The sequence below is a fragment of the Lepus europaeus genome, chromosome 7 (assembly GCF_033115175.1).
Source record: "Lepus europaeus isolate LE1 chromosome 7, mLepTim1.pri, whole genome shotgun sequence".
Taxonomy (NCBI): Eukaryota; Metazoa; Chordata; class Mammalia; order Lagomorpha; family Leporidae; genus Lepus; species Lepus europaeus.
Genome location: NC_084833.1, coordinates 29,090,754 through 29,109,459, shown reverse-complemented (window position 1 = coordinate 29,109,459; position 18,706 = coordinate 29,090,754). Strand labels below are relative to the sequence as shown.

At 52.7% G+C, this 18,706-nt stretch overlaps 1 protein-coding gene across 2 annotated transcripts in view; it reads left to right on the top strand.

Moving 5' to 3' along the window:
* LDLRAD3 (low density lipoprotein receptor class A domain containing 3) overlaps positions 1–18,706 on the top strand; it is a 251,411-nt gene that overhangs the window by 69,670 nt on the left and 163,035 nt on the right. For both annotated transcript variants that reach the window (XR_009866368.1, XM_062196301.1), the window contains exon 2: positions 11,378–11,524. Coding sequence is in view for 1 of the 2 variants with exons in the window: in XM_062196301.1 (XP_062052285.1) it covers positions 11,378–11,524 (147 nt within the window). In the remaining variant the exon portion in view is untranslated. The remainder of the gene's footprint in view (positions 1–11,377; positions 11,525–18,706) is intronic.

Below are 18,706 nucleotides of genomic sequence, written 5' to 3'. Positions count from 1 at the left end.
GTTGGAACCATCTGAGGAGGGCTAGCTATTTCTAAAGAAGACTGGAGCTGGGGTGACCTTGGGTTAGAAGATACTCAGTGGCTGGCGCCGTGGCTCAACAGGCTAATCCTCCGCCTTGCGGCGCCGGCACACCGGGTTCTAATCCTGGTTGGGGCACCGGATTCTGTCCCAGTTGCCCCTCTTCCAGGCCAGCTCTCTGCTATGGCCCGGGAAGGCAGTGGAGGATGGCCCAAGTCCCTGGGCCCTGCACCCGCATGGGAGACCAGGAGAAACACCTGGCTCCTGGCTTCGGATCAGCGAGATACGCTGGCCGCAGTGGCCATTGGAGGGTGAACCAACAGCAAAAAGGAAGACCTTTCTTTCTGTCTCTCTCTCTCTCTCTCTCTCTCACTATCCACTCTGCCTGTCAAAAAAAAAAAAAAAAAAAAAAAAAAAAGAAGAAGATACTCAGCACTGAGGGCTCTGTGACTGTTCTTCAAACCTAGTGCTTGTCCCCATGGTCTGCTTTTCTGGACTTGAGTGACCATCAGGGCCCAGACAAGTAGCCTCAACACCAACAGGCTGCCCACCTGCCCAGCTTGCATCCTGTCTATGGTAGGGGAGGGACTCAGCCTTCTCTGGGGACCACTCATAGTACCAGCTCGGTGAGGAGAGTCAGTGAGAATGTATGGAGGGAAGGAAGGAGGAATAAGCACTGGAAGTGTGTGTTCAACCCCCGGCGTATACTGCCTGCTCTGTTATATACACGTGGTCCTCTGTCCATCCATCCCTTCACCTGTCCATCCTTTTGTCCCTCCCTCCCTCCCTCTAAACCTTCTTCCCTCCTGCCATCCACCCACCCATCCATCCCCCTATCTTATACCCTTCTATCCTTCAATAACGCTGCCAGAGAGGTAGAATTGCCTCAGTTTCACAAATGGAGACTTGAAGCTCAAAGAGGGTGACTCACTTGTCTGGAGTCACACAGCTCGTTAGAGCTGTAAGAGTCAGGTGCTTGGACCCAGGGCTGGCTGACTCCTGAGGAAGGATAGAAGCAGGGATTGGGCTTTGCCGCATGGTTGCCTTGCCTGTCCCTACCCTCCACCCTCACACCGCCCCTCCCCTGCTAGCCACCCTCAGCTCCGCACGGTTTGGGCCTCCTTAGTGGCAAAAGCCAGGGGGCCCTGGTCACTAAATCGCAGCCTCAGCTGCCCCAGCTGCGCCCATCTTGGCTCAGCCTCCTGCAGCCCTGACTTGAGGGGCCGGGAGGTAGCAGGGGTGGACTTGCATAAGGAAGACAGCTTTACTGTGGCTTGCAAAGCCTGCCTTCTCAGGGCATCCGTAGTCAACAAATACCTGACCTGCTGCTGAAGCCCTACTGTTTTTATTTTTGGAATGGCATGGCTTAATGAGGTGGGTGGGTAAATCTGTTTCATGCAATATATTTATTTTTCTCTCTACGATCGGATTCTGCCACACAGTGGTTGCTACCTCTCAGAAAATGAAGAGTTGGAAACAGGCGGAATTTCCCAGGTGCATACCCCTGCCTCCACTTTCTTTCCCAGTGTGGACCCGTATCCCCTTTAATCTCTCTACTTTGTAGTGGCTGGGGTTTTGAAGCTAGAACATTAGTGGGAAATGGTTCCATATGTCTTTCTCAAATATTCATGGGCTTTTGTTCCTTATAATGTGTTGTGTTAATGAAACATTTTAGAAGAGTAAAGCTACTAAGGATAGCACAAAGCAGGACTTTGAGCCTACCACCAGGCTCCCCTGAACTTCAGTCTTCTGCCAAATTTGCTTTAGGTTATTTTATTATTTTTAAAGATTTATTTAGTTGAAAGGCAGATTTAGACACACACACACACACACAATCTTCCATCTTCCGGTTCACTCCCCAAATAGCTGCAAAGACCAGGGCTGGGTCAGACCGAAGCCAGGAGCCAGGAGCTTCTTCTGGGTCTCCCACGTAGATATAGGGCCCCAAGCACTTGGGCCACCTTCCACTGCTTTCCCAGGCGTGTTAGCAGGGAGCTGGATCAGAAGTGGAGCAGCCAGGACTTGAACTGGTACCCATAGGGATGCTGGTATCGTAAGTGGCAGCTTTACCCACTGCATGACAACACCAACCCTGCTTCAGGTTGTTTTAAAGAAAGATGTTTGGGGGCAGAGGTTGTGGTGCAGTGGGTTGGGCTGCCTGGGATTGCGTCATGCCTCTGCTGCTGATCCAGCTTCCTGCTAATGGGCCTCCTGGGAGGCAGCAGATGATGGGATGAGACCTGGGTGGAGTTCCTGCCTCGTGGCCTCAGCCTGGCCTAGCCCTGGCTGTTGTGTGCATTTGATGGGGTGGACCAGTGGATGTCAGATCTCCCTGTCTTCATTACTCTGCCTTTCAAATAAATGAAATGTGTTTAAAGAGATCTTGTTGTTGAAGTTCATTGTGTGTGCTTTGTGACCTCACTGGCCAGAAGGAACCGCTGCCCTGAGTTTGGTGTTTATCTTTCCAGTTCATTGAAAGTGTACTTTGACATCCGTAGGTGCCATTAAAACAGAACGTGTCCATGCCGAGGAGGCTCTGCTTCTTGCTTTTGCACGTAACAGCGAGTGTCTCAGAATCGTCCATGTTGATTGATGGATGCCATCCTCATTTATTGAGCTGAGGCTCTAGGTATTAGTCCACTGTTTCAATGTCCCTTTTCTTTTGTCCGTTCTTTGATGGAAGTGGAGTTTGTCTTGCAGCTTTGTATGACAGCATTGCTAAGCAAGTATGTTCTTGCTGTCTTCTGTGCACCTGGGCGTGTTTGTCCCCAGGCCTCGGGTGTGTCCCTGGAGTGTGGACTGGCTACATCCAAGCGTGTGAGCCTTTTCCTCTTCATTAGGAGCTACCAGATTGCTCTACAGAATCCTCCCGTAAGTGCGACGCGGGAGTTCCCGTTGCTTCTCATCTGCTCGCCACTTGAGAATGTCAGACTTCAAATTTTTGCAAGGGTAATGGTTGGGAAAGAGAGCTTCATAGTTTCATTATCTGTACTTTGATTAGAAGTGAGGTTGAGGATATTTGAAGTGGCTATTGGTGCTTCCTCATCAGGAAAAGTACCTATTCATTTGCATTGTCCATTTTTCTGTTGGCTTCCTTGTGTTTTCTTTCCCAGTTTTGCTAGAAAATTCTACGGGGGGATACTTTTTGGGTCCTCATGGGGCAGATCTTTTTTTCCAGTTCATAGTTTATCTGTGACTTTGCTTAGGGTATTAATGACCAGAGTTTTGCATTTCAGTGCAATTACATTTCTGAGTCTTTTCCTTTATGGCCTGTGTTTTTATTCAGTCTCATTTCAGAAGTCCTCCCATACCTGGAGCTCCGAAAGACCAGCTTTGGAGCCTAAGTGGAGCTCCTTGGGCTTCTCTGGCCTCACCCCTTGTTCGGTGTTGGTGTTTTCCACAGTTGCCCTACCCGGCGGTATCAGTGCAGAGCAGTGGCCCGGCCACAGCAGGCTTCCCAGGGACTGTGGAAACTGTCACCCTCCTCCCTGCACACAGCAACTGGACTGAACCTGCAGCCGAAGCCAAGTATCCCTTCTTGATCCCATGGCTCAGAAATGCTGAAATGTGGAGTTCACTGGCCCTCGCCTGAACCTGGCTTATCACAAGCCTGAAAAATTGCTCATGAAGTCTCTGCCTTCCTCCTTCAGTTAAACCCCACAGCCCACCTGTTGCTGCCAGGGCTGGGAGCTGAAGAGGCAGGGCGCCCCAGGACAGCTGCTGCTCCAGCTTCTGGCCCTGGCCTTGGGTGCGGCAGGCTGGCGGTGAGGATGTGGGTATGGGACACAGAGGTGCTTCTGACAGCTCTGCCTCAAGCTCCTTCCTCCAGTGCTGCTGCCCCCAGGAGCTCAGAGTGACCCCCAGGCCCTGTCTCATTGGATTTTGCATGAGGAAGTAGGAGTTTCCATCTAGTTTAGATAAGGCGGAGGAATGTAGGAGGGTGGGAACTGCAGGATTCTTAGGTGTGAGCAGCTTCTGTTCTCTGCTTGTTTGGCCCGCAGGTGTGCAGGTGGGTCTGCTGGGTGCCCACACTGGCTAGGGGAGAGGCTGCCGGGGCAACAGCATGGCTTAGGCTTCTGCCTTCGGGCATGGGAGCAGCTCACAGACAGCAGCAGGCTGGTTTCAGTGTGATGGGTGCAGGGACAGAGGGGGGGCGTGCCTGGGGATTGGGTACCTTTGTCCCTACTCTGCACAGACCCATCGTCTTTGAGTGCAGGGGTCAGTGGGCAAGCCATGCTGGACTCAGCCGCTACCTATTTTAGATGCTTCCCAAATAGGGAGAGGTTTTTATGTTTAAATGGTTAGGAGGAAAAATCCAGATATTTGCAATAGATTTTAATAATAGGGAACAGTAACTTTGGACCTCAATTAAATAAAATGGTAATGACCCTTTCCCCAAAGTAGTAGGCATCTGTTTCAGAAAGTTGTTCTCAGTGATTATGCAAATATTTTGCATTTCCTCAATAGAAACTTGGTGGGGTATCGTTTTTTTCTGTCCTTTATGTAAGTACCCACATAACATCCCTTTGGCTTCTGGGTCTGCACCTGCACCACCTGGAGCACTCCGGGCTGGCCGTTTGCTGACCTGTTCAGAGTGGCAATGGGCAGTGCGGCTGTCACTCACCTCCTGCGACAATGGGACACAGGGAACTTTCCAACCAAGTTTCCTCATCTGGAGAATGGCCATAGTTCCTCCCTCGAAGGGGTGTTGTTATACTGGACAAAAATGAGCTGATGCTTAAGCCATGGTTAAGTAGTCTTCTAGTGAAAAGTCGGCAACGATCAGTTTCTTGTGGGTTGTGAAAGGGAGCCTAAGACGGGGTGAGCTCCAGGGTGGAGGCTGGGGCTCAGTGCTCCCCGGCAGGTTGGCACCATGATGACAGTATCCTCCTGTGCTACCGTGGGGCCCCCGGAGCCGTGGCCCTCAGACCATGCCAGCCTACGTGCCAGCGGCTGTGTGAATCCCTGCTGCATTCATGCCGCTCTGACATAATTTTCTTTATGAAACGCAATGAAGCATAACTAAAAAATGTAAGTAACAGCTTCAGGCTCTTAATGAGGCTATAAATACAGGGGAAAATAATTTATAAAGCCATTTCCTGGTGAAAAACTGTCCTTTTCCTGGACCCCTCCACTCTCTCCGCTCGCCTCATTAATGCCAGCCATTGGCTTTCTTTGCTAATTCGCTTTCTAAGAAGAAAACAAAGCATTTATCACTGTGTAGGGTGGCTGCTTCGCAGCCTGTGGAGACGCGCACCCCGAGGCTGTGCAAGGTGCACAGCCCAGGGCACGCATTAGCCGGGTCCTCGTTCCACCCACACGTTGTTCCTGTTGCAAAATTACATACAATCTTCCTTCAGGGTAACGGTCACTGTAATTATGAAACCTGTGAGTGCCAAGGACCCCAAGAAAGCTGAGGTCCCTTCAGACCTTCTCAGCTACTTGTCCAGGTTATATTTTCCTGGAATAGATAAACTGAGGAGGGGCCACTGAAATGAGATGAGCGGTCGGGACCGTGTGCAGAGTTTAGATGGAGCTGGAGCCCAGGCTGGCTCTAGGGCTTGGAGCCAGACGCACATCCATGCCCCAGACATACATTTTTTCGTGACTGCTCCCTTCGGTTGACAGCTCCTACAGGACTCAGTGAGCTTGATGACATCCGAATGGCACTGGGAAGTACGTGGGACAGACGCCTCTGTTCTGTCTGATCCTTGGTGCTGTGAGGAGGACTAAGTAGTCTAGGGTGGAAGCGGCCTGTAGGGGTTTCTAGGGATGTTTACAAGCATATCATTGAAGACCAAACTCCCTTGGTGGCCTTGTCTGTGCTTGTGTGTATTTACATGTGTGTGTGTGCATGTGTGTGTGTGTGTGTGTTTAAAGAAGTGAGCCAGATGAGGAACAGACGATTTCTCCCAGTGGCCGTGTAACACTGTGTGTGTTGGCACCAGGCAGCAGGAAGAGTTGGTTCCTTCTCTGGGGAGGCTCAGGAGGATCTGTGTGAGATCTGCAGAAGTGAGCGCTGAGGCGCAGGTGCGTCTGGTCCTGTGTAAGTGTGTGTGTGTGTGAGTGTGTGAGTGTGTGTCTTGCTTGCTGCTCCTGGAGCCTGCAGACCCGGATTGTCAGGAAGCAATGGATAAACTTGAAGGCCACCTGGAGAAAGTCTGAAAGCAGGGCCTGCGGATGGGTTGTGCTGTCAGTTCTACGTGGCACATGGTAAGGGGCGCCCTCTGGAGAGAGACCAGCAGAGGGAGAGGAGACGTTCCAGTGAGGGTGGAGGTCCCACTGTCCCCGCTGGGGACGTCGGCACCACTCACTGTGTCTTCTGGAGTGACCCAGGCAGGAGCGCACCAGCTGTCTGCGTTCTTGTCGGTGCCCTGCTTTTGGACCCCTTTGACACCAATTGATTTGTGGAAAGCTTGGAAGAAGCTGCCATGCAGACTGTTTGCCTTTGTCCGTGGTGGAGGTCTTGGGATTTTTTTTTCCCCCCTATTCTCGGTGCAGATGGTGTAGTTATTTTAAGCGAGTGATGTGCTGCAGTGGAAACGGGCTTTTTCATTTTTCAGCTTAATGAAAAAAAAAGGGAGGAGGAGAAAGTCCAGCTAGCCAACTTCATGCTAGTGCTTGTCCTTTGGGGATTCCAAATATGTCCCAGGAGATGGGATGGATATTTCAGCCCCTAGAAACTGTTGCTGCCAGGCTGATGAGATTCCTAACCTCTCTTAAAGCAGACCCGGTGGTCCTTTGCTTGTGCAAAGCCAGACACCACCATGTCCCTTATCTTACCAACGTATGTGCGGCTGTCACTCACCTCCTGCGACAATGGGACACAGGGAACTTTCCAAGCAAGACAGGGAGGTGGAGAGTAAGTGAGGAGCAAACCTTTGATCCTCTTGTTAGAAGGCCACGGGGATTTATTGGAGACTGATGGAGGGCCTGAGGCCAAGCTTGTGAAACTGAATCAGAGGGAGGCGCTCTGCCTTCAAGGAGCACTCGGTCAGGTGCAGTGATCGGGTGAGCACGAGCTGGGAGAAAGGAGAAGCCGGACCGTGGCCTGAATGAAATACGGGCCCAGCTTCAGATTGGGTGTCAGCACAGGGATCGCAGAGCGAGTGATTTACGCTGGAAGCTGATGGATGGATGAGGGGCGAGGAAGGGTGTGTGTGCACTGGGCTGCCATAACAAAGGATGACAGACTGGGCTGCTTAAGCAACACAGCGGATCTGCTCACACTTGAGGAGGCTGGGAGTCTACCTTCAAAGTGTCCGCGGGGTTGGTTTCTGCTGAGGCCACTCTCCTTGGCCTGTAGGGGGCGCTCTCCTGCAGCGTCTGCTCATGTCTCCCCTCTGTGTCTGTTCTGTTGTCTTCTTTAAGGACCCCAGGATAATTGGATTAGGCCTCAGCATAGTGATCCCATTTTTTAAAACTTTTATTTATTTGAAAGGCAGAGAGAGAGGTTGATTGATTATCTCTCTGCTGGTTCACTCCCACATGCCTGCAACAGCCAGGGCTGGGCCAGGCTGAAGCCAGGATCCAGGAACTCCATGTGGGTCTCCTACATGGGTGGCAGGAACCTAAGCACCTGAGCCATCACCTGCTGCCTCCCAGGTGCACACTGGCAAGAAGCTATGTCTGAAGTAGAGGTGAGGCTTGACCCCAGGCACTCTGATATGGGCTGGGGGCATCCTACTTGGTAGCCTTCATGGTCTCTTTTAAGACCCTATCTGCAAATCGAGTCACATAGCGAGGTGCTAGGGGTTAGGACAGCAACATGTAAGTTTCAGGGCTGGGGCGAGTTCAGCTCATGACACCAAGTGAAAGACTGGCAGCAGAAACTTCTAGAACCCGCGGACAGCATGCAGGGAGGCCTGGCCCCAGGGTGGACGTTACTGGCTTGGAGGAAATGGTTCGAATCGAGGTTGCAGATTAGGCCAAGCCGGGTCTTGCTGGGCTTTGCAGCCCATGGCAGGAGTCTGAGGTTTATTCTAAGGGCACAGAGAAACCGTCGGTTGCTTTGAAAAACCTCACTGTGTGTGACGAGAAGGAACTGGAGGGAGTGAGAAGCAGTGGCTGGAAGGGGGTTGAAACCGGGGTGTCCCAGCGTCGGCACCTGCTTCGTTATTGTGCGGAACTGGCCTGTGCGTTGTGGGGGGTGTGTGACTCCGTTCCTGGCCTCTATTTACTGCCTGTCAGTAGAACGCTTCCTATCCCCAGTTATGGCAACCTAGCATGGCCCCAGACTCTGCCCTAGGTTCCCAAACCACCCGCTGTCAGGAACTACAGGTTGAAAGGGGGTGCTGTCAGGCTCATTGGGTTTGCGGAAGGGTTTGGAGGCAAAATCAACAAGGTTTTCTCTTGTGGCCTAGATTTCTGCTTCTGCTTTTGAGGCCAATGGTGTGGTTCTCTCTCGTAGAGGGTGGGGAACAGCCAGCCCGCAGGCCATAGAAGGCCCATGAAACCATGTGGTCTGGTCCTGCCCAAGGCAGCTGCAGGCGGGACTCGAAGTTCCATAAATCTATAGCAGGGTAATTTATAAGTTGATAATTGTACATGCGCACGAGTGATGTTATAAATATCCAAAGAGGTCTTGGCAGAGCCAAGGTGCCCCACCCCTGTTAGCACATAACTCTGTGTGCCCCCTAGTGGAGTTGCTCAGAAGAGCACAAAGAATGTGGCCTTCTGTTATCCGCCATGCCAGGGACCACCTGTGTGTAACGGGTTGTTGGCTCTCAGAGCAAGCACTTTGCAATCTAATCTGGCCGATTTTCTGGCTCCAGAAATCTGTGTAGCACAAGATGCCACGGTTGCAGTGACTTCTCTCTAGGGGGCTTGCCTTTGGGGAGACAGCTCTACAAAAGCAAGCCTAAGTGACTTCCAAACCAAAGCGAATGACGGTTACAATCGGGAGCCCTGCAGAGCCTACTGCTTGCGGGTGAAGCCTGAAGCGGTTGTTCAGAGTCAGCTGGAGAGAGTGTGCTTTCTGGGCTGAGCATTTGGTGTGCAGCTGGGACCCAGCCCCTGGCCAGCCCTCCTGGTTCCCCTCCTACGACTCCTTCTGTGGATGAGTCTGCACCTACAGGTGGTGAATGGGTTTCATGTTCTTTTGGAGGTGGTGGTGGTTTTCTGGAGACTAGCCTTAGGAGTCTGATATTGAATCTGGGCTCATGGGAACAGGATGCTGTGATTGATTAGTGATGTCTGATTGGGCCATAGAATAGAAGAAAGAGTAACACAACACATTTGCAATTCCTAAGAGGGCTGCATGTTTTTATTCCATACTCTGGGCTGTGACTTCCTACAAGAAGTCTTTGCTAAACAATTCCCTCCCTCAGCCTCAAGCCCATCTCGGTGTATCCATCCACTGAAAATGCTCCCTCTTTCCTGAAATCTGCCTTGATTCCCTGGAATTTTGACTTTATCTTAACATTGGCTCTTTGCAGTGAGAAAATGTCATGATTTAGTGGATAAGATGGGAGGCGGGGAGGTCGTGGCAAGGCAGGAATCCTGGTATGAGATGGTGGCCACTTGGGCTGGTGCTGTAGCTGTGGCGATGGAGTCTTGGGTCTTGGCCATCTGTAGGGGTGATGGAGTAAGGAGCGAAAATGGGACATTTGTAGATTCTGATGTGAGTAGCAGGCAGGGTGGAGTTCCTCACTGTGCTCTTCTAGAATTCTCCAGTGAACCATGGAAGCCCGTTTCAGTAGGGAAACATGTGTATGTTATTAATACGGTACGGCGCGGCTGATGCTCTCCAAGGGAATATCCACGGCGTGTGATGGCTGCCGTGTTGCACTTGTCTATGGCTGTGCCCATTCCAGTTGGCTGTTGTCCACTTGTTCCAGTTGAAAAACACTTTTAGCATCACCCCAGTCGTCCCATCGCCAGCCACCAGAGTAAGTGCTCATTTGTGCTTGGAGAAGCCAGTGAATGCTTCCGAGGGAAGGCAGCCTAGAAGGCGTTTGCTGAAGGCTGTGTAGGGGTTTGTAGGAAATCCAGCAGGTCGAAGGTTGTCGCTGGTGGCGCATTCAGAGCACGCTGGCAGGATGATGCGAGGTCGGGGATCGGAAATCCTGAGACTGAGACGCTGCTCTTGGGCAAAGCTGTGAAAGATGGGCCCTTCTCTGCTGCTGTTACTCCCAGGCAGATGTGCAACTACAGCACACAGCAGTAAAATTGTTAGTATGCCTGTGTGTGTGTGTGTGTGTTTCCAGCCTGGCGGAAGAAGCCTAGCTTTGCATCTGTAGGACAGAGCCCAAGTGTCTGGTCGTAAATGTCCCATAAACGCTTACGGAACGACTCGGGAGGGAACCCTGGAACTGTGCTGTGCCAAGAGACTTGTCTTTTTTCCTCCCTTCCCCTGAGACTATTTTACTATGACTCCTCTTCTCCCAGCGGTTGATCACTCTGGTGTGGACAGATCCGGTAAAGCAGATCCTGGCTATCTGGAAAGATCTGCCTGTAGGACCCCTGTCCCCACTGCCATAACCCCGGCCCTCTGTTGACTTTGCAGCCTCTGGGTCGGTGGTTTTGAGTGGGGGCCTTGGTCGGTTTTGCAGGACTAAGCTCCTGCTTCCTAGAGTGAGGTGATCTCCTGGAATTCCTGCCGACTTGGCCCCAGTTCAAGAATTCTGTGATGGTTGGGACTAGAGAGTGCAGCCCAGAAGGACCCTGCCAGCTCCTGTGTTGGAGGTGTTGGGAGTCTAGTGCTCACTCTTGTCTGGAACTTAAGTCTGTAGACACAGATGGTCAGAGAACAACATGATTTTTTTGTTTGATTGACTGATTTGAAAGGCAGAGTTATGAAAAGAAAGGGAAGGAGAGACAGAGAGATCTTCCATCCACTGGTTCACTCCCGAAATGGCCACAACAGCTGGAGCTGGGCCAGGCCTAAGCCAGGAGCTTTATTCAGGTCTCCCACGTGGGTGCAGGGTCCCAAGCACATGGGCCATCTTCCATTGCTTTCCCAGGCATGTTAGCAGGGAGCTGGATTGGAACTGGAGCAGCTGGGACTGGAACTGGTGCCCATATGGGATGCCAGCACCACAGGCAGTGGCTTTGCCTGCTACGCCACAGTGCCAGCCCCAAACGTTTGATTTTACAACCAGTCTTTTTGATGGAGATTGGACAAAACACAAGCACTTCTTTGGTGCCAGACAGACACCGAGGTGCTTTCTCCTGTTTCTCCATTAGACCTGCAGGTGGGGTACGGCAGATTATCCGTGCATTTCACTGAGGGAAGCGAGGCCCAGTGAGCTGAAGTCACTTACCTGCCGTCTCCCCTGTGCTGAGTGTGGCCCTCTCAGTGGGATGGGGGCTCGGGCCCTGGCTGTGTGTCTGACCTCCCTGTCCCCCCTCTCTGCAGAGAGCCAGCTGCTCCCCGGGAACAACTTCACCAACGAATGCAACATCCCGGGCAACTTCATGTGCAGCAACGGGCGGTGCATCCCGGGTGCCTGGCAGTGTGACGGGCTCCCCGACTGCTTCGACAAGAGCGACGAGAAGGAGTGCCGTGAGTAGTGCGGCCTTGGGGACATGGCCTTGGGGCGCTGGAGCCACAGCCTGGGGAATCCAGGGGATCCCCCCAGCCCCAGCCTGGGGTGTTGCCGTTGCAGTCTGAGACTCCCCGAGGTTATGTCACTGTGGGATCTTGGAGCCAGCCAGAAGCACACCTAGCATGGGAACCCAGGAATGCTGACCCCAGGCAGCATGCCTATGCCTGTACCCATCCCACAGTACATCGTGGTGTTTTCTTGACAGACAGCAGGGCACAGCATCATGCCAAGTGTCCTGCACCCCATGGGTTCTGAATCCATCGTAATTCGCATCCCCCAACCTCTTTTGCTGTCACAGGGACGTGGCCTGGCCCTTTGCTGGGGGTGTCCTCTTCAGATGGTACCACCAGGTTCTGGGGGTCTTTGTGATCCTCCCCTGCTCACCTCCTTACTCAGCCTCTTACCTGTTCTGTGCCCCTGAAACATGTGGGATTTGTATTGGCGATAGACCAGACCTGGGAACAGACACTAGAATGTGAGTCGAGAGAGCACGGGGGGTCAGATCCCAGTGACCCCTGCCTCGTGGGGGTGGAATGCTCGTCCTCCCAAAGTCTATCTCTGCAGGGTGAGCTCGGCCACTGTACTTCGAGGTCATCCTCCTGGGCGGCCTGGCAGTTGGGAAGCAAGTTGGGGCACAGGTGTGTGCGAAAGGCAACTCCTTGGGGCCGCGTGGCTGGACAGCAGTTCTTGGCTCTTGAATGCGCTTTGGGCACCCGACCACGAAGCCTCTTTGTCAGGATGTGTGTTCTGGTCCCAAACCTGCCGGCCCCCTGAAGGCCAGCTGAAGAAATGGCTGAGTGAGAATCATTTGATTCTGCACACAGCTGTTGCCGAGTGATGCACAGGAAGGAGCCCTGGGTTTGGAGCCCACCCTCTGGGGCCAGCCACGCCCTCCCTTCGGTTGGCTTCCTTTGGGCCAGCCACCCACTCTGATCCTAGCCTGTCACCCAGCAAAGGGGTCCCAAGTTCCCGATGCCTGCTCATGCTCTCTTCAGAAATTTTGGAGAGGGGAACATTGGAGGGATTCTTGGGGAAGGGCTTGTCAGGCTTGTTGCTTGTAATTTTCTAGAATAGGCCACTCTATGTAATGTATTTTTGCTTCTGCAGACTTGGTTTCAAAACGTATTGTGACTTGCAGCTTTGCCCTATTTCTTGCGTGGCTCCTAAATGCCTAGATGTGTGCCATGTGCAGTTGAGTTGGCAGTGAGAGAGCAGTGAGAGCTCCGCCTTCTGTCCAGTTCTGAGGATTACTAAACACTGGACAAGTGTGTGCCATGGCCATTCTCGGGGTGCAGCACGCCTGTGAGTGAGGGTTGCTATTAACGGAGCTGGCATGGTCAGCTCATGAGGAGTTCAAGGAACAAATGCAGGATTAGGTCAGGTCCTTCCTTTGGTCCCAGCTTTGTCACTAGCAGCTGTGTGACAGGGCGTCTTCTGGAACATTCTGTGTCCTTTGTCAGTCTAGCCCTGTGGCTTTAGAATCCGTGACCAAACTGGAAGATGTGGCAGAGAGAGAATAGTACTGGAAATAGTGCTGGGGGCTGCTTGCTTTGGTTCTTGGCTGCCAGCCATCGTTTTTTTCTCATTTCCTACCCTTAACCCCTAAGCGTGATGGAGGCTTGCCCAGCAGTTATTTTTCTTTAAAGATTTGTTTGTTTATTTGAAAGTCAGAGTTACACAGAGAGAGAAGGAAAAGCAGAGAGAGGGAGAGAGGTAGAGAGAGAGGTCTTCCATCAGCTGGTTCACTCCCCAATTGGCTGCAACTGTCGGAGCTGTGCCGATCTGAAGCCAGGAGCCAGGAGCTTCCTCCAGATCTCCCATGTGGGTGCTGGGGCCCAAGGATTTGGGCCAACTTCCACTGCTTTCCCAGGCCATTGCAGAGAGCTGGATCAGAAGTGGAGCAGCCGGGTCTCAAACTGGCGCCCATAAGGGATGTTGGCACTACAGGTGGTAGCTCTACCCACTACTCCACAGTGCTAGCCCCCTTTCATTTTAAATTTCTTACATGTTCCCTCCCCGTGTGAGCCCTGGAGAAGAACTGTCTCTGTCCAGATCTGAACATGCCCTCCACTCTTAGCGAGCAATTTGATTTTGAAAGTTTCTAGAATGTTCTAAGCCTCAGCCATGGGGAGGAGTCAAGAGATCTGTTTAATCTCCTGGTTCCTCAATTTCTCCTCTCTGAAATAGACAAAATTAGGTTTATGATACTTGGCCTTGTTGAAGTGTTAGCGTGTGGAAAGCATGCAGCAGGGTGCCATGCCTGTATACAGTAGGGGGCTTGTAGCTGTTACTACTGGTCAGTCTGCACATGCTGTGGTACACGGTTGTTGTCATGGAGATGTCTGATTGAACTGCTGCTCAGTTTCTGCTGAACATTCAAACCCCTTGGCTACCTTGTGATCCTGAGTGTTCACAGTTGCCTAGTGAGACATGCGTGCTGTAATGTGTTGGGTGTTGGGTCTTACTCTTGCCAAAGTCAAAATGGTTAGGATTGCCTGAGGTATTCATCGATACTTAAGTGGCAGAAACACACCATGGTTTCAGGCTGAGCCAGGAAGGCAGGACTGAGGTCTCCAGGGCGGGCAACTTGACCGTCTTTGCCCCGTGAGTGGCCTGTGTAGAATCCGTGGCACCTGCTTCAAGGGAGGGGAGTGGCTCCATGTCTCCCGCCATGAGTCACAGAGCCCTTCTTGGATTCTCTGGAATGCCCGGGTGTGTGCCTGGAGGAGAGCGAAGGTGTTCCCGGTTCTCACGTCAGAGAGGCCATCACCTCAAGTGCTCTGAGTGCTTTGGCACTGAGCAGACAACCGCGCTTAACAAGGAGAGCGATGGAACTTGCGTCCTGCCCGCAGAGGGTCTCATGCTGGGCTGTGAGCCGGCGAGCGGCTCTCCGGTGCCCAAGGCCGAGGGAGCGTTCTCACCAGACAGGAAGGAATGTTTTGTCCAGGGGCTTAGCGAATCAGATGATGTAGAAACGGGGGAGAAGGACTCCCACACTGCTCGTGTCCCAGCTTATCTGCTAATAGCACTGTGCGAGCTTTCATTCAGGCTTTTCCCCAGTGGCCATCAGTTTTAGATTGCAATCTGTTTTCCATGGCAGCATTTGAACAGTGTTTAGGTTTCATTTTTCATGTTCCTCTTTGTCATCTTGGTGCCTACACAACAGCACATCGGCTTGGTGGGATATCACTTCATTACGGATTACCGGGCCCTCACCTTGTTTCCTGTCTTCCACTGTCGGGAAGTCGCGCCCACTGCTTAGGAGTTGAGGGCAGGCACCACCTTCCCTTGTGCGGACGTTGTCTTTGCCGGATTCTGTGTTCTCCACCATGAGGCCGCCGATTCTCGGGGCAGGAGCCTTTGCCGGCACTTCCCGCAGGCTGCCCACTTGTTTGATCTGTGCCAATTTGCTTCTGGGATCCTGTTGGACTCTCTGGCCCTTTGTGCCATGTGTGTGGTATGGGGAGGGTGGGCAGTGCAAGGGGACTAACTTGGGAGACCTTGCCAAATGATGACATTTTAATAACCGCACCTAGCATTTGAGAGTTGTGCGTGTCTACCACCCGCAGCCATTGCCCACGCAAGGCCTCTCCTTGCTGTGGCGTGAGGCCAGTGACCCACCGGGCGGGGCCTTTGAAAGGGCACCTTTGGAGTAAGGAGCGCCACAGGGGAAAGAAATCCTCTTGCCTTGCTAGCGCCGGCCTCGCCTTCTGCCTCTAGGTGGTGCCACACATGATGTTTTCTTTTCAACCTCGTGTGGCCCAGCAGGTAGAGATGAGGGTAAAACCTGGTTTCTGAGTTGTTATCCTGGCTGGGCTTCGAAGGATGTCAGCTGTTTCACCAAGGCGTCTCGTGCTTGGCTCCACCTGGCACACTCCTGGACATCAGGAAGCTTCCGGGGCATGGATACAGCTCATGTCCGCTCTCAGAGAAGGGGCTGGGGACAGCTGGCGTGCTGTGGCCTGGGAAGGCCACCTGTCCATGGCTTGTGGGCTGCGGCTACCAGACAGGGAGCCTCTCCTTCAGTGCCTGGTTTTGGGTCGACTTATGTTTCCCCACCCCAAATTCCGGTGTTGACGTCCTAACCCCCGGTGCCTCCCGCTGTGACTGTTTGGCGGTCGGGTTTCTAGGGGTAATTGAGTTCCATGGGGTCCTGAGGGAGGTTCTAATCCCGAGGGATGGATGTCCTCAGGCATAGGGTACTTGGTGTACAGAGATCTAGAGGGATGACTGCCATCTGCAGGCCAAGGAGAGAGGCTGGGGTTGGGGGCGTTACTCCCTAAACCCTCAGCACCTTGACTTCTGACCTCTGACCTCCAGCGCCAGGAGCCTGGGCATTTGTGGTGATTCCGTCCAGGTCTCCCATGTGGGTGGCAGGAACCCAATTACTTAAACTATCACTGTTGCCTCGTCGAGTCTCTGTGACTAGGAAGCTGGAACCGGGAACAGAGGCAGGACTGAAACCCAAGTATCCCAATATGGGCCGCAGGCATCCTCCTGCCCCCGCTGTGCTCTTTGAAGTTGTGACACAGTGAGTGACAGCTGTCCTGCGGGGGTGTTCACAGGCATCCGGCTGCTTCCCTTCAACAGTCTGCAAGTACGACTCTGACTCTTGGGATCGAATTGTCTCTCTCAAACTTGTTCAGGCCCTAACTGCGCATCCCAAGGCTGTGAGCTTACATTGGCAGGGTAAGGAACTAGGCAGAGGGCAGTGGGACAAGCCCCAGATCCCATCCAAATGGTGGCCTCCAAGAAGCTGGCTCTGGGGCGGCCAGTTGTCCTTGGGGTTCCTTGGCCCCCAGCCGCTCGCCACAGTCTCTGCCTCTGCTGTCACATGTACTCCTTGCTCGCAGGTTGATTCTACGTGAATTTAACCTCATGCCGACTTTTCTAAAAGGCCTCTGCTAGGTTTTTGAAGATGATGTTTTTGATTGTTTGTTTGTTTGTTTGTTTTTTTAAGATTTTGTGTTTGAAAGCGAAGTCATGGGGGTGGGAGGCTCTTCCACTCACTGGTTTACTCCTCAGGTGGCCCCATGGCTGCAGCTGGACCAGGTCAAAGCCAGAAGCCTGGAACTCATGCGGGTCTCCCACATGGGTGGCAGGGGCCCAAGCACTTGGGCCATCTACTGCTGCTTTCCCAGGCTGATCAGCAGGAAGCTGGATCAGAAGTGAAACAGCCGGGACTCAAATCGGTGTTGCCAGTGGCAGCTTAGCCCGCTGTGCCACCACGCCAGGCCCAGAAGATGGTGATAACTTTAACCTAAGTAGAGAATTTCAAGGTGCTCCAAACTGCTCTGAGTGTCCGAGTTTCCTGGGGCCGCTACAACAAAATGCCATAATGGGGCGACATCAAGCCACAGAAGTGTTTGCTCACAGTTTCCGGTGCTGGCCTTGCCCCCTCTGCAGGCCGTGAGGCACAGTTCCTCAGAGTCTGGTGGCCGCCAGCCAGCATGGCCTTGCCCTTCGGCTCTCAACTCTGTCACCCCCACCTGCATGGCGCCCCCGTGTGTCTCTCTCGGTCTCTACACTTCCACATCCAGCTCTCCCTCCTCTTACAAGGATGGGAACCCTGGCTCAGGGCCTGCCCTAATTGAGATCTGCAAAGGCCCTGTAGCTAATGAGACGGGGTCCACAGGTGGCAGTGCAGTTGATCTGCCCACTGCCCTGGGCAGATACGGAGAAGGGAAGGTGCCAGGTGGACGGCAGCTCCCGCAGCACAAGGCCCTCACACTCTGCCCCGGCCCTGCCTTGCTGTATCTACTCGGGGGCATTTCATGGTGGCCCAGTGTACCCCTTCTTTGATAGCACAGTGCTGATGGATCAGGACCAAGCTCGTCCTTGGAAGGGGAGTGGTTGGAAGCCTGGGAAGAGTGGTTTCAATGAGAAAATAAATTTAAAAAAAAGTCCTTCCACTGGTGCCGCAGTCTGGCCACTCACATGAGGAAAGCTCTGGATGCCGGTTGTATTGGCAGCCTGGGAAACTCCTGTGCCTCTAAAAGCCTCAGAGTCTAGGAGTGGTGGGGGCGGGGCAGATGCAGTAGATGAAACACCTGTCTCATGGGCCTCGGAGCTGGGAGGGTCCTGCTGGGGGTCCTGGCCTTTTTGGGCTGTTGGGGTGTGTTTTCCCTGTACAAGGGCGCTGGAAGCTTGAACCTGTTGCCCATGTTTATAAACTGGGAACTTGCACCTAAAAAATGGGCTTGTCAGGTTTTCTGGAAAAAGCAGATTTGACATTAGAACATGTGTGCACACACAGGGACCCTGATGCATCTGTCGTGCGTTTCACCATCTTGTTCATTCTAAGACCTCCAGGATTTCTTTAATTCTAATACAGCATTTTTTTCCCTTCTTGACATTTTCTGGTAGGAGAAGAGAACTTGGTATCCTCATTTGAGTGGTAGTGTGTTTGAGTTCTTAGCTGTACATAAAATAGGAGCGCGCATGGCGAGTAGCGACATCTTGGATTCAACGCTGCCTGATGGTTTTCTCCGATTGTTAGCATCTGATACTTCAGCCGAGGGTGGTGAACGTTTCCAAACACTTAGCTACACCATGTGTGTATGTTTTCCCCGGGGGTGCTTTGCTTGGGGGGCTAAGAGGCAGGATGCGGGTGGGAAGGGCCTGGCTCTGGAGCCCCAGTGTCTACATTGAAGCCCATTGGAGCTGTGTGACTTCAGCAAGGAGCAGCTGGCACGTAGTAAGCACTGGGTAAATATTAGCTGTACTCGCATCGGCAGTGTGGAGTCACCGTTCTGCTTTATTGAGTTCCCAGCTCTGCGTCTGCTTGGCGGGTCCCTTCTTGGAGTCTCGGTTTCTTCATCTGGGAAATGGGAGCAGCTATGAGAACAGACGGGGAAGTACTGGTATCTTGCACCAGCAGGCACTTCCTAAAATACCCTTTCCCCCTTCTCCTTGCCCTGGAGATGCATCACGCTCTGTGTGTGTGTGGGGGGATGCATCACGTTCTGGATGTGTGTGGGGAGGGGTCTCCAGGTTGCTCAGGCTCCTTCAGACATTAAAGATGGATCTCACTGCTGGGCATATACTCAAAGGTATCAAAGAGATACCTGCTCCACCAAGATACGTTCATAATAGCCAAGATAAGGAATCATCCAAGATGTCCATCATCAGATGAACAG